Raw genomic sequence first — 17,216 nt, forward strand, 5'->3', positions numbered from 1 at the left:
CCTAGGTTGTCCTCTCCCCATATATATCCAAGTACAGCTCTATCGTTCTTAGCCATTGAAGAATTAGATGAAAAACAGCCACACCAACAGCAAGACAAACTATAGCGTTTATTTCATATGATCAATGCGCTACCGGTATATTGGGCGGATACTTAGAACTTGGGTTCAGTGTATTCCTTAAAATTTAGCAGAAGACACCAACTTTTTAGTAGTTTTTCAAATAGAAAACTATGTCCGCAGCCATCGCCTACAATCTCGCATTATAGCTTCATCATGTGGCATTACATAAGTTTATTGTGGTGATAGCTGCAAATACATTTTCCTGTTCCAAAACTCTGAAGAGAAATGCACCAGTTTTCACCATTGTTGACAACATTCTAAGAAATATGACAAATTTTGGAAGTCGTTATTCTCTTTCGAAATCAGAACAAAAGTGAAATAAAGTCTACCAGAGAAAGCATTTGTTTAAAGGGGCATGGTCACAATTTTGGTCAAATTCTATTTTTCTGTTTTTATTATTCAGAATACTTTAGGAATGCATTTCTAGTGATCAAGCGAAATTTGAGAGCCAGTCGTAGAGTCATAAGTAAGATACAGGGCTCACAATTCCTTGTCATGTAAACAAGGCTCGTGCCCTGTTTTTGTTTACATATATTTCATATGTTTTGTTTTCAATATACCACTAACCAGTAAAAAATTTTCTTCAAGTTGATTTGTCTGTCTACTTCTCATTTTAAGCATAAATAAACAGTTCGCAACGTTTAACACATTCATTTCAGGTTTAAAACTAGAATTTTCACTTCAACATTTAAAATGTAAACAAAAGCTTTGTTTACATAATAAAGAAATACAAGCTCTGTAACTTGCTTATAACTTAACGAATGGCACTCAAATTTTATATGACTATTAAAAATGTCTCAGTGAAGAATTGTAAACATTAAGATCGGGAAAATAAATTTTGACCAAAATCGTGACCATGCCCCTTTAATTTATCTTTTGCGTGTTTTGGATTTAAGAGTATAGTATAGTTTATCATTTGAAGGAACTATATATTTCACAACTCTTATATCTTTATTTGATTTAATTTTTTTTCTTTTGAAGAGAGGGAGGGGGTAATATTTTCAGTTCTGATTTTCCTTCCCACAAACTTAAATATATTTCAAAACTAGAGATTGCTCTAAAATAAGTTGCCCTTTTAAAGACGTTTCGCGGCAAGAAATATTTGCGATGCATGGTGCTCTCGCGAACGTCGTAATATTTTTAAACACGCAAATGAAGGTTGGTTTACAGTAAGTAAAATATTTTACAGCTTCAATTAAATTGCCATCAAATCGTAACTATGATATTTCTTACTTCATTAACAAAAATACGATGTAGCTGCAAATGCGATTACCAAATAACTCGTCTTTTGATATGCAGATATATTATGTATAAACTGGTGTGTCATTTCTGTTTTATGATGTTTTTTTTTAAAGGAAATGGATCTCTATGGATCAAGATCTATTAATTTGAACAAGATGGTTATGTATTTACATACACCAAGAACAGAAATTAACATCGAGTTCATTATCATTGCAAATTATTTCAAGCAAGTTATTATATATTATATAGTTTATGATATCGTATCAATATACATGTATTTACATTCATTAAGCTAAGCCAATGGTCGTGATTTGTATACCACGATATTTGACAAATCTCTTCTGCTCTGATTTATAGGTCAGACTGTTATACTGCGTGAAATTGTGGGTAAATTCTGTTCCCGGTACTGTTTTGACTGGCAGTAATATCGACACAGTGGCATAACTCTTGACAGACACCACAAAACACATAACATTGTATGCGATAACAAAAGGGAATGCAAAAAAACAACGAAATCCCTTCAGTTTGTATTGTTTTAATTTCATCTTTAGCAAATATTAACATTATTTACGCAATTGATTGCTCCAAACTATTTTTTTTTTGGTCGTTTGAAAAAAAAAAATTGCACTGCAGTATAGTTTGGTGTATTGGATATTTAAAGTTGAATCAGTTGTCAAAAGTATTCTTCAATTGAAAGCAAATGCAATTGATTTGAAGAGGCGGTGATGTTTGCAATCTTTTGTCTTTTACCACGAGTCTTACAAATCAATTCCCAGCAAAAAGCCAACTTTAGTCCTATTTTTACGTCATTCGAATATCTATATGCAATTAAATTAAATATTTTCTGCCTAGAAAATGCGCTAAGCAATTAGTCTATTTTTAAAAAAATTAAACCAGCATCATACAAAAGAATAATAAAACGCAGAGGAAATCAAATTACAGAATGTACTCTTGTGCGTGGGACTTTTAGAACAATTAAAGAAGAAAAACGTTTATAATTAAAACAATGAATTGATTTAACTGTTTTTATTATGTTATTATTACAATTACATGTGTAGTAAACATTGGTAACGGAATAATTGTCTGGGTTTCAATTTATGAGGGTCATAAATTGATGGTTACCAAGTGGTAACCTCGTGATAATTTGCATAAACTCGAAAACCGTGACGATTCATTTTTATATAACTTTGACATATTGATTTATTTGACGTATTTTATGATATATATTTCTGTATAAAATCATCTCTATGAATATACAAAATTAAATCAATGCATATGATTGTTAAACACTGTCACATATTTAGATAATTCTGCATTTTTATTCGAAAATATAAATCCCAAAATCTTCAAGATTTCTATCAAATTGTTCAAATCAACAACTAAGGTTTCTCATTAAAATTGCTAGCAGCAGGTCTGTAGCTTCCGGTCTGACAAAAATTCGAACGGACGACCTGGTCGGGCTACAGTATAGAAACTTCGTGTGGAATCTACACGATCCAGTTCTAACCAGTTTATCGATCCGTCGAAACCTTCAGCGCCCTAAGAAAAATCACGGGTAAAATGTAGAATTTACACCATATTTACATACGTATATTCATTTTCTGTGTTCAAATTCGCTAAATCCCTCTGTATATGAAAGTATATGAAAGATATTCCACGAGATACAAAATATATACTATATAAAAAGATAGAGAGGAAAAATAACCAGGATCGATTCTGCAGTAATGCAGCTTAACTCTTAAGGCTTTTAAAATAGAACATTTAATTCATTCTTAAATATATTGGTATTCGATTTGATTGGTTTGAATTACGAGTAAGTTGCGAATTCGTTAATTTCTAAAAGACAGAAACGTTTGCATTTGGTTAAACTTACTTGATTAAATTACAAAACATGCTAAAATTATTTTGTTGATAAACAACAATACAGTTTAACGAATTGGGAAATTCGTTCTAAACGTTGGAGCAAATTGGGTTCGCATACTATTCCTCAAAACAAGTACGAGGACGTTCTTAGAATCAAAACGGTGAACACAGCATTGTTTAAAATTTGCTTTAATCAAAGCTTTGATTAATGCAGGAACTCCAATTTTTTTATGCCACTTTCTTCATTAGAACATAAGCCGCCAAAAACCCATTTTATTGTTCAAATATTTGAATACTGAAAATATCATGTTGCTTATGTTCTGTCTTTGATGATATAAAAAAAAAATAGGGGTAAATATCGACATTTCGATGCATAAAAAAGATTTTAAAAGGTTAATTCATCACTTAATAATGTCGGACATCCCTTTATCCATGCACTGCAGCAAAATTTAAAGGTCTACCGGAGTATGATACTACTCAAGTTTAAATGGGTTTCAAGAGGGAAAAATGTATTCATTTTAGAGATGTTACACAAGATATAATCAATATATAGAACACAGAATGTAAAATAAATGTTTGAGTTCAAAAGTAAACAGAATCCCTGCATGAAAGCAAGTTGGTTTTTCAGTTGCTGAATTATTTTCTCGGGGTTAATCTAGCTACTCTTGAAATTTGTTGCAAAACTACTTTCTGGATGTAAATATCGGCTATAAATTATATCTATTAAGGTAAGTAATCTTCAAATTAAATAAAGAAGATAGGAAGTTTTAGTAATGAGACAAAAGTCAGTAAAAAAAAAAAAGATCGGATAGCCACAATCAGGATCTTGTTTTAATAACAGCTGAATTTTCTTTGTACATGTGTCGTTAATTATTACGATGATCTTTCAAAAAGATTTAGATCATAAACGCTGTATGGACTTGTATATATGTTACCGAAGAAGTCCACGAGATAGTTTCATCCGATAAAGGTGTTCCTTCAAAGTTTCGTTTGATATTTCGAAACACCAGTACGTTGATTATGATAAAATATTATCAACTGATACAAATAATTTTCGGTGGAGCTTCGGACCGTTGCGAGAAAATGGATTTCCTTTTTGTGCTAAACATGTCATGCAGTCAGAAATCTTATATTTTATGTTGTTTATAAAAATGGTTTTCCTTACCCGTTCGTACTCGTCACTTTGTTGTAAATTCAATGAAATTTAGTTGCGAGGGTACACCGTAAATTCAGGACAACAATTTTCCAAGTTTCCAAATAAATTTATACAAATGTATATGTTTTGTGATGTATCTCATTTTTATAAACATTTCTGACAGATAACTGAAAGCTGACTGTTCAAAGTATAACTTAAAATTGACCGAACGGCATAGCTCTTCCATTCAGTTACCTTTCTAGACCGTTCAGTTAATTTTCATTTGACTAAATGGCAGCGGAGTATCATCCTGTGGTTTGATTTCGTGAATTGACTATTCAACGGAGTATGTAATATATAAATAGTGCCTGTTTTGGGAGGGAAGGTTGAAAGTGGTTTTCGACGGGGTGTCCCTCCCAAACAAGCACTATTTATTTTCTTGTACTGAATGTATAAGAACCGTTTCAACAAGAGCTTGGACTTTGGGCAGTACCTGATAAACTCCGATTTGATAAAGGCGGGGTTAACACATGGTTAACTGTCCAGCCATTGGCTAATAGATATGTATACATTGAACGCAATGACACTCGTCCGACTTCTTCCAGGGATGTATATATATTTCGCTGGAACAGCATCCATTTCACACACCAGAGCAACGGTTTTGGCAGTCTATGAATATTAATGAGGTTCTCTAAGCGAATTAGGAGAAAGGAGGTCAATGTTCGTCGGCTTTTTTTGATGAGCAAACTAGATAAAAACATCCCACCGAAAGTCCAAGCTCTTGTTAAAACGGTTCTAATTTTAGAAAACGCATAAACTGACTTCTTCAGAAATGACGTGAATTCTAGGCGAACCGTTCGCACATAAATTACGCGCATGTAATGTAACAATTTACCCGTTGTCAAGTAATATTCGCTAACTCTGTGAGGGTAATAGAACGGATTTCAGTATTTAACATGAAAGTATATTAAATTAATGTATTGTTCGACGAATATTACTTAAACCACAGTTTTTTCAGTCTTGCGCAATAAAAATTACAATTCATGAAGAAAAAAAAAACTAAAAATATGTTACCAAATAATCACGGAAAATACTTCTGCAGCAAACAAATAATATAAATTAATTGATGCATTTTAACTAATAACAAAATATTATTTGAGCTAGGGTAACAATATAAATTATTTAGTTTAACATTTAATAAAGTTGATAAATCTCATTCATATATCACGTGCAGAACTGCCATCTTTTACGAAATATTATAATAATTTTGATTTTTTTTTCTTCATGTCTCTTTCTTCCTTTTTTCCAGATGAATGCAGTTTTGTTATTTACTATCTTATCGGTAAAAATTGGTATGTGTCTATTTTCATAACTATTTCTAGACGAAAAAAAAAAAGTATTATTGTGCTGTCTAAAATGAAGCATTAAACTAAATATAAACATTTTTTAAAAAGACGATTCATGTATGCATCTCGATATATATGGCAACGTTCAGTCTTATTAGATAAACCAATCAATAATTTCATTTTAAAGAGTATAATGATTCTAACTGCAGCTCCGACCTACCAGCAGAACGATTCCCTATGCAGTACTCATAGTCCCTCGGCAAAGCACTATGCCTCTTTGAACTACTGCTACTGGCTAACGCCATCTTCACAGACCGCGGATGACGGAGCCCTCACTTGTGAGGCCGCAGGGGGGTACATGGGCTATATAGATTCTACCGCAGGTCTGTTGAACTTTATTAACGATGGACTGGATAATCATTGGAGGTAAACCTAAATTAAATTTTTTTTATGTTAAAACATTTTTGACCAATCAAGACAACAGTTAAGCTTGAAATTTTTGTTTCATGTGAGGATGTATTCGAATAGCTCTGCGCAATAATTTTCATTTCATCATTGCACGACATTTAATATCAACATCGTCATGAAAAAAAAATCTCAAAAACACCGTTATAAGTAAAACAAAAATTAGAAGACATATTAATTTTTTGTATTTGTCATGTGAAAATGAACAAATCTGTTTCATTGATTCAAATCAAAATACATGTATATCATTAAAGTGTATGAAAGCCAATTGAAGCTGTTCTTTGAATTTTACTTAAAAAATTAAATTTTTTTTTTTAAATTTCAGCTTTCATAACCAAAGTGTCTTTGTGGGGCTTCGATCGTGGACAGAGAACAATGCGTTCACCCATTGGGACTCGTCGCCTATTTATACATTTAAATGGGATTACACCAATGGACAGCCAGACGGAATAGCATTCCTTCAATTTTGCGTAACCTTGTATCCTGATCCGCCACATCTTTGGCACAACACCCGCTGTGACAGCTTGTTCCAGTCTCTTTGTTACTGTCAGTTAAGTAAGAGGAATTATTCATAATTTAATTTTTATAAATAATAATAATTTTAAAATTATTATAAATAATTAATAATAATATACATATTTTAGAAAAAAATAGAAGTAAATAGCCTATTTGATATATAGTTCATTATGGGAAATCGTATGATTACCCCCATCCTTCTTTACAAAAGTGCATGGTAAAGCTTATGAGAGAATCTGCCAGGGCTGCATTTTACAAAAGAACTTACGACAAAGTCGTAAATATTTTCCGTCTCATGGATTGAAACAAAATATCAACTCATTTATTTACAACTATTTTGACTGCCATAATCATATTTCACAGCCATTAGAATAGAACATTGATTAGTTCATGATTATCATCATTCATTAATTTGGTCGTAAGTCGTAATTTCTTTTGTAAAACGCAGCCCTGAACATAATCATGCAGGACTTATGACTACTATGAACTATACATGCCTTATGATACGTTGACAATTTTATGCATACCCAATTTTAAGGTCGCATTCAGCGCAAGACACTTTTACTTCGTAACTTCCCGTTACGTATGCAACGTTCGCAATAGTTTCTGATGAAGAAATGATCGTTTGTTTTTTGAAAAAAAATTAATCAAAAATTTTCGTTTTAATAGGTGGCGTACAACATACCTGTTCTGTACCAATTATTGCCAGTGTGACTTCACCTTCATTTTCAACAATGTCAACATCATTTCTTGTGACGTCACCAGCGGGAACATCCCTCACTCCTTCTCCCCCCTCAGACTCGTCCATTGTACCCTGGTCAATTCCAGTGTCTTCAAATTCGGACTATTTCTACTACTATTCATACAACTCTATAATTACTGTGACAACTGGAAGTACATATCTGTGTCCATCTTCAACTTCCTGGACGCATCTAACCGTGACGTCAACTGTTTTCATCACAAGCTACGTCGATGCGTCATCTATAATGCCGTCTTTGTCGTCGCATTTCTCATCATACAGCCCTACTTCGAGCACACATAACGTCAATTCGACGATGAATGCAACATACCCCAGTGTAGACTTGAGAGTTGATAAAACTTCAACCAGTCGCTACCAACGAACGAAATATTGCGCTGGTGACGAACGACCCCTGAGTCAATTCCTAGGAACAACGGCCATCATCACCATTGTTGCGATCATCGGAATTATCATTGCTGGGGATATGATCACCATAGCACAGCAGGTTAAAGCCAAACTCAACCAGTGGAAGAGGAAACTGGAAAAAGAACCTGCCAAATTAGAAAACGAAGCATGCGTTGAAATGGAACACCATACATGGGTTGGATAAAAGTCACACCCTTTCGTCTATAAAACATTGACAAGAGAATTCATGATAGGAAATATTTCTTCTATGGTCAAAATTAGTTAATAATAATCCTATTTCCTGAATGGAGTCCGGAGGTCAACAATGTAATTTTTAAAAGTTATTTTGTGTGAATCAACGATCTATACGGAAAGTATAGAGAAACGTGTCTCTCATTTTTTTACATTGTAAAATATAACGTTAAATGACTTCGAATACAAGTTAATAGTTGATAGTTGTTAGTTATACAGGGCCACTACAATGTTTCTAGAAGAGTCATCCTTATTTTCTCGTTTTTCCCTATTAATTGTATTTTATTCGATCAAACTAATGGCTAGTGAAACCAAGTTGCTTTCCCTTTTCAGTTTAGATTTAATAATCAAATGCCACATTTTTTTTTAATAGAAAATAATGACAGGACGCGAGTTTTAACATACTAGCTGTTACTTAATGTCATATGGTAAAGTTTTTTTGTCAGACCTTTTGGAGTATTGTCATATTGTAAATTTTGAATTTACCGGGTGGCAGTAAATACAAAATACAACATGACAGTAGCCCAAACGATAACGACAGCCCGTGAAGCGGTATGCCTGTAACCTCAGGGAGATTCGTCGAGACTCATTAAAAATTTTGTACTGACGTCTTTTCCTAGTGTGTCCCGGGCTACAACGCTGTTAGGGGCGGGGGTAGCAACATAGCAACAACCCTTAAAATACATGTATGTTCAATGAAATGTTAACACTTACTACAACATATAATTGAAAGCGAAAGTTTTACATAAGACTAAAGAAACAAAAACACTGCAATGGTACACTAGGTAAATCTAAAATTTCTGACAATCCTTATTTACTCCCTCCCTCTTACCCCCTACCCCTACCCCTACCCTCCCCCCAAAAAAAATAAAATAAACAAAAAACAAAAATAACCCAAAACCAAAACAAACCCAAATCAAAATGGTTGTCACCACAATATCAAAACTATTTCATATCTTAAACTTGTCATTTTAAAACTTTTTAACATCAACATCACATCATATTCATCAGTCTTATATCATTTTTAAAGGCGTTTTTTTTTTACATTATAATTTAAAAAAAAAAAGGGACAGATTCGATACAGTAGTGTAGAAAGATCATCTTCTGACACCAAGAATGTTAAATGTAAAATCTTTAATAATCGCATTTGGTTAAACTGTGCGTTCTTTTCCCTTTCAATGGACTGTGTTTGACATCTAAGTGTGAATTGTTTTCAATTTGGGTTTTTTTTTTCTTCAAAAATAGCTTCAACAATATCGTGTTATAACAAATCCTCTCGATCTTTCATGTTGATTCTGCCGAACAACTTCTGGGTTTTATTTAGCTCACCTGAGCTTTTCTGATCACATTTTATCTGTCGTCCGTCTGTCCATAAACTTTTTACATTTTCAACATATTTTCCAGAACTACTAGGCCAATTTCAACTAAACACAAAGCACCCGTAGGCAAAGAGGATAGAGAGTTGTGATAATTAAGGACTACGCCCTTACTCAAGGCAAGATATGTAGGAATTATTAATAATTTTTGAAAATATTCTTCTCAGAACTATTTGGTCAGGGAAGCTGAAACTTATGTGGAAGCATCCACAGGTAGTGTAGATTCACATTTGTGTAAATCATGACCTCCGGGGGTACAGTAGAGCCTTAAGTGAGGTCGAATGTTCACATAGGAATATAAAGAGTAAATCTTTAAAAATCTTCTCCTCAGAAACTAATCCGCCACGAAGGATGAAACTCGTGTGGAAGCAGCCTCGGGTAGTGTAGATTCAAATTTATTTAAATCATGATCCCGGGGGTAGCCAGGAAAGCTTAAACTTGTGTAGAAGTATCTTCAGGTAAATTCAAGTTTGCTCGATCCCTGGGGGTAGGGTGGGGCAACAATGGGAAGTTGAATTTTTACATAGGAATATAAAGAGTACTAGTAAACCTTTAAAAATCCTCTTCTCAGAAACCAATCAATTAGGAATGCTGAAACTTGTGCGGAAGCATCTTCTGAAAATTGTTCAAACCAGGGTCCCTGGGGGTAGGGTGGGACCGCAATGGGAGGTTGAATTTATACATAAGAATATATAGAGAGAAAAATATTTAAAAATCGTCTCATAAACCGATTGACCAGAAAAGCTGAAACTGTGTGGAACCCTCCTCAGGTAGGGACTGGGTAGATTCAATTTTGTTATCAGAATCCCGTGGGGTAGGATAAGGTCACAACGGGGGGGGGGGGGGGGTGTCAAATTTTTACGTAGATATCGATTTCATTTGTAAATTCTTATCCAAGCAATGAATGTAAGCACATGATTTATACTTAGATATATACAGAAAATCTTTAAAAATCTTCTAAAAAACATTTGTCTTGAAAAGCTGTAACCTTAGAGAAAGCAACCTTAGGTAGTTTGGATTCAAATTCGTTTAAATCAAAATTTTTGGGAATAGGGTTGGGCCACATATGGGATCCAATTCATTTTAATTCACAAAAACAGAAACGTTATAATACATGGTTTTACTTTTATGCAAGCGTTTTGACAAATTGCTGATTCTTTAAAATTGTTTAGACTTCGGCATTTGGTCGATTTTTGGGCTGGGATTCATAAAGATACTTAAACAGTACTTAAGTGTAAGAAATTACTTAAACTCATAAAAAATACTTAAGTTACGCTAAGAATTTGTTTTTAACTTAAGTTTTATTCATAAAACAACTTATGCCTAAGAAAAATCTTAAGCAATACTTAAATCTAAGAGTCCTCTTGAGGTGTCTTAAAGTTCTAAGAAAAACTTAAGTTCAAAATCAAAATGGCTGCCATCGGAGCACAAAGAAGATGTTTTCGAAAAAGAAAAGACTGTTTGGCAGAGTACAGTGACGCTGAACTAGTTGAGAGGTATAGGTTTGATTCCGCTGGTATCCACTTTTTAGAGGGGTTGATTGGAAATGAACTTATGAGTGGTTCACGTAGAAACTGTGCAATTTCTCCACTGCAGAAAATTTTACTAACACTGAGATTTCTAGCCACAGGGAAAATGCAGTTGTGCAATGGAGACGACATGGGTGTCTCGCAGCCCACCGTTTCTAGGGCAATTACTGCCACTCTTAGAAGTCTCTCTTCTCCACAAATTTGTGCCCAGTTTATAAAATTCCCACTTAATGTTCACGAAATTCGCAAAAATCAAGAAGAGTTCTTCAAAATCGCCGGATTTCCTGGAATTGCTGGGGCCATCGATGGCACACATGTACAAATCATCGCTCCTTCTGACTACGAAAACGAGTATGTCAACAGACATCATTACCACAGCATCAACACACAGGTCGTCTTTGATCCATTCCACAAGATAATTGATGTCGTAGCGAAATGGCCAGGGTCAACACATGACTCAAGGATCTTGAACGAGAGTGGACTCAAGTCATTGTTTGACCAGAACAGAATCCCTCTTCACACGCATTTGCTAGGGGACAGCGGGTATCCGTCAAAGAGATGGCTCCTAACTCCATTTTTGCGACCAAACCAAGGTTGTCAAACAAACTACAACAGGTACGTTTCCCATTTCACATAATTCTCTGTTAGGTACAAGCTAAGATATGTCTTATATACATCCACTGTCCATACATGATACAACCAACACTGAAAAAAAGGAGCAAATAAAATGGCCATGACCGTTCTACTTTCATTTTCCTGATAAGCGCCCTCTGGAGACAGCAGTGCTAAATATATTACATAACATGGGGCGGATCAACGAATTTCATTCCACCAAAATTTTATTTCATTCAAAAGTATCGATGTACAGAATATAACAGGATGATAGGCATTTTGTTGGTTGATCTAGATCACTGTTTCACCCCTCTCTCCTCTTCTCTCTCTCTCTCTGGTGGGGGTGGGGGGGGGGTTAATATTGATTGGTTAATTTGGTTTTTAAATCATAAAAAAATTATTTTTCTTGTGTAATTTCAATATAAATATATATAAATATGCTTATGCTATCATGACATATTCTATCTTTATAAGTAGTCATATATACCAATTCAATACTTATAAATTGAAAAGTGCATGTACATTGCAACATGCATATAAAAGTTATTATACCTTTATTGGGGAACCTATCTAAATTTGAAAAAAAATTCAGAGGAGAATCCTTGAATCCATGTAAGACCATTCATTTAATCCGGCATGGGTTTATATGAATTTTTTTATATTTTTGAATCTCCAAAACCTTTATAGGCTGAGACAAATTAGAAATATTATAATAGTACATCATCATGTTCTGAATTTCAAATGCATGCACCCTGCTGCTGATACCATAGCTTAATTAATGGGCATGCTCAGTATTTTTTTTTGAAGAGAATTTATTCTTTATTTGCACAAGACATACATCTTATGGCATAGGTTATTACATATAAATAATAGCAATATTGAAATAATGGTATGGTACATGAACATGTAAAGTACATTGACAATGTATATAAAATAAAATTTTACTAACAGGCGATTTATTATTTAATGCAAGTATGACAGTACCGGTACATGTAATTAGAAAGTGGCTTACAGTAATTCTAGGCATTTAGCATCTGTTGGGTAGTATAATTAAGCTGCTTAATTGGTATAATTTCTGTTAGTGTTCTTACATGTACCGGTACATGTATGTATATTGAATTTGATAATTTTTATAAGTCAAAAATTTCCACTACTTCTTCATCTTTTAAATTCCTTTGTGATGTAAAATAACTGATTGTTTAAGGGTATTTTATAGGGCTCATAAGAAAACAAGAAGCATTGTGGAGAGAGGCATAGGTCAGCTGAAGAGACGGTTCCATGTTCTGCATGGAGAGATTAGACTGTCTCCAGACAAGGCATGTCAAGTTATTGTTGCTTGCTGCATCTTGCATAACATTTGCAAGGACAGGCAGATCCCATGCCCCCTGGATGATGGTGACCTGGATGACAGTCAGCAGGATGATGGTGATGGGCTGAATGTACAGATTGGCCAGAATGTCAATGACGGAATTCGGTACAGACAATTGTTTGCTGAAACTCACTTTTGACAGGTAAGCAATAATTACTGGTAATTGAAAACAAATATACATGTTTGAAATATATTTCATTTGTTCAACAATAACAACAACAAAAACAACAGCAACAAAAACAATAAAAACAATATGAATGAATGTTCATAGAATATCACATAAAATAAATTCTTATTACCAAATTCATTGATTCAAGAATTTCATCATGTCTGTTATATAAATTTTAAACATTTTAGACCTGTTTACATACATGTACTATACCAACTTCAAGGAATTAATATCTAACACATTATTAAAGGTTTACTAAGAAGTTAATAAACATACTGGCTAAACCCTGAACATATTCAGTTTGGTTACATATATTGACAAAAAATTGGTACAAAAATTTATTCTAACTTTCAAAACTGTCAAAACAAAATAAGCCCAGTCTGACAGATGTACAACCATACAATACCAGACAGGTGGGAAAAAAAAAACATACTCATGTATTTTCTTTTACCGACATATTCACTTATTTATCCCAAATAATATTAAAACCAAATTGAAATAAATCTTCTATGAATTTATATAATACTAGCTCAAAATACGTACATTAATTTACTATAAACATGTACAGTGTATATGCATCTTTCTGTCTTATGTACATGCATTCTCATAATGTTGTTAAATAAATGACACATAATATATCCATATTACATAATTCACTTCAACTTATACAGAACTATTATCCTTAAATTTGTACTGGTAATATTTCTGAACATCTTGTATAATTTGATATGATAGTCTCATTTAAGATGTAGGTTACATCATACATTATTTATCTGAATTCTGTGTTTAATTTATAATGGCAATTATAATTTTATTTATAAAGGATTACTATGTTACCAGGTATACTTGTCAAATAATATCATTCCTATTAATGAACAATCTTATTTATGGATGACAGATGGACAGTGAATGATTCAATTTATTCCTCTCCCTTTAACTTTCTTATTTTCAATTGCAAGTAATCAACTTCAAGTTCAAGTTTTTTTACAGTTAGTTCTTCAATTCTTCTTTTCAGACTAGTGCTACTGCTGTATTCAGCATGACTGGCTGGCGTTTGCTGGGATGCTGCTGTTCTAGCAGGGGGCGGGGAAGTTATTGTGGCTGCAGTGTCCTGTGTAGTGCCTGTGGAAATGATGTGTGGCTCTATGTCTGGTGGTCCTTCAATGACATGTATTCCCCTGAAAATAGAATATTTTAGTTAAATTATTACTGTTACCAAAAATATTAATTGTACATGTATTTTTCACTGGAAAATAAAACTTAATTTGTTGATGTTACATTGAAAAAAAAAATATTCCATTCACTTGATATGCAGCTTGGCTGATATTGTGGTTCTGCTTCAGTTTGAGAACAAAATTTAAGATACATGTACTAAGTGTTTCAGTGCAACAATTACATAAGCTACTTACAGTCCTAATAGTTCACTATCGCCCAGAATCTGTAGCATGGAAGAGTCAATACCGCCATCAATGCCACTTAAACAGGCATTATGTTGACCTACAACATTCGATACCGTTTCTGCAATGGCACTCAAAGGCCTGGGAGGGGGGCCGCCACCTGTAAATTTGTTGTTCATAAATTAGGCAAAATATTTCATATCTGGAAGTTTTTTAGAACTCAACTACACAGTACATGTAGTTCAACAGAAAAACATTGATCTTAAAAGTTTAATGAGATACAACTGACATTCAGATCAATAAGAATGTTTGCTCTGTTTGTAATTAAGATATAAGGTATTAATTTTGGATTTATATCACTGGGATATATTTACATTTCCAGTGTCTTTGTCTGTAATAACACTATGTATCGATTTTGTACTATAAAACCCATAATACAAATGACGCCAAATTGAGGCGCCAGCGGGGTTTGCTTATTTATATTTATATATTTAATCATACGATGGCTTAAAATTATATAAATATAAGTATTAAGGAATAATTCTTTGAATATTATGAGGGGATAATTTCGGTCGTGGCGTGTTCAAATCTATCATAAAGCCCTTCGGGCTTTATTGGATTTGATCACGCCCCGGCCGAAATTATCACCTCATAATACTCAAAGAATGATTCCTTATTCCTTATATAAATACGGGTTGGTTACGTGATCAAATCTCATAGCGCCATTTACATCTGTTGCTAATTATGACAATAGTATTGCTCCATACTTTCTTTTTGTGATGACCTAAAAAAGCTTCGATTCGAAAATGACGTAACAAAAAATAGTTCAACAATGTTGCAAGTGTTTGATTATCAAGATAAATAAATAAGACACTATTTTTGATAAGACAACGATTATTTTATTATAATAAAACGAAACAGTATAGAAAATTCACTTGTAGAATAAGAGAAAGTGATTGAAGCTTGGCGGAAATATACCGCTTCTGTTAAAGTCGCAGAGCGGTCAGAAATTTGAAAACAAAGCGATAGAAAGTAGAGTTAGAGTCTACTTAGGCATTTTCAGAGGATATTCTATCGCAGAATCAGATCCAAGAGCATAGAGTCTAATGATTTCCCTCCGACATTATACAGATCTAGGGGCAAGCTATTTTTTTTTTCGGAACAAAACCGACAGAGAAGCAGGAGTTAAATTTTACCGTGAATGGACTAAACACGAAAGGTATGATAAGTTTTTTAATTTGTGTCTAAATTATGTTTTCATTACTAGGTGTGTTTTAGCTAAGTCGGTTAGTGTGAGTACATGGAGAAAATGGAGAAAGTAGTGCCCTAGATGTTTAACGTTATGCAGAAATAACAGCTGATTGCACAAACCGTGTTATATAAGGGAGAATATTTGCAAATGTAAATATCGAAATTAAACATTTTGGAATATATTTGTGATTATTTATCATTCTAACAAAAATATAGCTTACTTGAAAAAAAAGAAGAAGTTTGGAACGTACGTTAAATCTACTGTAAGCTTTATGTAACCGATCAAATTTATAGCACTGTGTAGAACAATGACCGACTGACCTGTGCCAGAAACTGTCCTCCTATAACTCGAAATCTCGCTCTTGGAGTTTGAAAAAATGTTGTGCCATTTTTTTTCAACTTCAGCGGGTGTCCTGCTGGGCCCAACTCCCATCGCGCATAACTTCTGCGATACCTCGCCCCATGCTCTTGTCTTCATGTCAGAAGTTAAGGAAGGATTGAGCTTTCTCCGTAGAATATGCTTGTAGTCATCGACAAGTGATGCTAACGCCAACGATTCGTCAGAGGTCCAGTTTGGCTTCCTTTTCTGTTTCCCTTCCATTTTGTCACTGACAGACGAGTTTGTTTACATTCGTCTGCAGTGTTACGTAACACAACAAAAATAACCTCCTTTCCAAGAGAGCGCTCTTTGTTACTATGACGCCGAACTTAAGTACGAAGATTTTCTTAGATCTGTACTTAGTTAAGAACGATGCTTAGTATTTTTATGAATTTGTTCTTAAGTTTTTTTCTTAACTAAGAATTTATTTAGCACTTAAGTGCATTTTTTAAGAAAAATCTTAGAATTTTTATGAATCCCGGCCCTGGGCGTCAAAAGGTTTGATGTAGGTTTATTTCACTTATATAAGCAATTGTATAGGATCTTGTTGAGAACTGCAAATGCTCAACATGTGATATGACTATAAAATCATCCCGTTATAAAAGGGATTTGATTATAACCATAAGAATATCCAAGGTTAGAATCGATTTTTATTAATATCTACATGTATTATACATGTACTACTTTGTCAAGATATTTTGTACTATGACTCCATTCAGTTGATTTTATCGTGCTCATTTATCGTCTATTGTTGCTCATGTGAGCGATGTGGCTCATGGGCCTCTGTTAAAGGTGTGTTAAAATAGATTTCTTATCTCAATTAAGAAAACTTTTAATATCAGTTTGAAATTAGGTGCAGATTTTATCTTTGTTGTTACGGAAAAGGCTGAATGGTCACCAAATTTGCCATCAGATCTTCCGTAATATTTTCGATATGTTTTTTTCTTACTGTAAACTATTGGTTAATAAAGAAAAATTCCTAATACTATAGCTTTAAATTTGAATACTTTCCTTTATCTGTATACTAAGCTCTCCATGTAAAGAAGATAAA

General features: G+C 33.6%; 3 protein-coding genes across 3 annotated transcripts; 2 read left to right on the plus strand and 1 right to left on the minus strand.

The window, feature by feature from the left end:
• The first annotated feature begins 3,714 nt into the window (after positions 1-3,714).
• On the plus strand, positions 3,715-8,735 carry LOC136273773 (uncharacterized). The gene is made up of 5 exons (XM_066079146.1): positions 3,715-3,953; positions 5,670-5,712; positions 5,916-6,132; positions 6,497-6,726; positions 7,357-8,735. The coding sequence occupies exons 2-5, from the start codon at positions 5,670-5,672 to the stop codon at positions 8,034-8,036; spliced, it is 1,170 nt and encodes a 389-aa protein (XP_065935218.1). The 5' UTR covers positions 3,715-3,953; the 3' UTR covers positions 8,037-8,735.
• A 1,994-nt stretch (positions 8,736-10,729) lies between these two features.
• On the minus strand, positions 10,730-16,654 carry LOC105333649 (uncharacterized). Its single transcript, XM_066079147.1, has 3 exons — positions 16,108-16,654; positions 14,548-14,695; positions 10,730-14,316 (listed from the first exon to the last, which is right to left on the minus strand). Exons 1-3 carry the CDS (start codon positions 16,385-16,387, stop codon positions 14,058-14,060), a joined length of 687 nt encoding a protein of 228 aa, XP_065935219.1. The 5' UTR covers positions 16,388-16,654; the 3' UTR covers positions 10,730-14,057.
• LOC105342912 (putative nuclease HARBI1) lies at positions 10,870-14,290 on the plus strand. Its single transcript, XM_034460886.2, has 3 exons — positions 10,870-11,603; positions 12,817-13,111; positions 14,154-14,290. Exons 1-2 carry the CDS (start codon positions 10,870-10,872, stop codon positions 13,106-13,108), a joined length of 1,026 nt encoding a protein of 341 aa, XP_034316777.1. The 3' UTR covers positions 13,109-13,111; positions 14,154-14,290.
• Positions 16,655-17,216: the final 562 nt, after the last annotated feature.

This window comes from Magallana gigas, chromosome 3, assembly GCF_963853765.1.
Source record: "Magallana gigas chromosome 3, xbMagGiga1.1, whole genome shotgun sequence".
Classification (NCBI taxonomy): domain Eukaryota; kingdom Metazoa; phylum Mollusca; class Bivalvia; order Ostreida; family Ostreidae; genus Magallana; species Magallana gigas.

Excerpts from the sequence above, each read along its gene's own strand:
- LOC136273773 (XM_066079146.1), top strand. The coding sequence starts at position 5,670 with ATGAATGCAGTTTTGTTATTTACTATCTTATCGGTAAAAATTG. Across the intron at positions 5,713-5,915 it reads TATCTTATCGGTAAAAATTG|CTCCGACCTACCAGCAGAAC; the intron begins GTATGTGTCTAT and ends TTCTAACTGCAG. Across the intron at positions 6,727-7,356 it reads TCTTTGTTACTGTCAGTTAA|GTGGCGTACAACATACCTGT; the intron begins GTAAGAGGAATT and ends TCGTTTTAATAG.
- LOC105342912 (XM_034460886.2), top strand. The coding sequence starts at position 10,870 with ATGGCTGCCATCGGAGCACAAAGAAGATGTTTTCGAAAAAGAAAAGAC. Across the intron at positions 11,604-12,816 it reads TGTCAAACAAACTACAACAG|GGCTCATAAGAAAACAAGAA; the intron begins GTACGTTTCCCA and ends GGTATTTTATAG.
- LOC105333649 (XM_066079147.1), bottom strand. The coding sequence starts at position 16,387 with ATGGAAGGGAAACAGAAAAGGAAGCCAAACTGGACCTCTGACGAATCG. Across the intron at positions 14,696-16,107 it reads GAGGACAGTTTCTGGCACAG|GTGGCGGCCCCCCTCCCAGG; the intron begins GTCAGTCGGTCA and ends ACAAATTTACAG. Across the intron at positions 14,317-14,547 it reads GATAGTGAACTATTAGGACT|GGGAATACATGTCATTGAAG; the intron begins GTAAGTAGCTTA and ends TTCTATTTTCAG.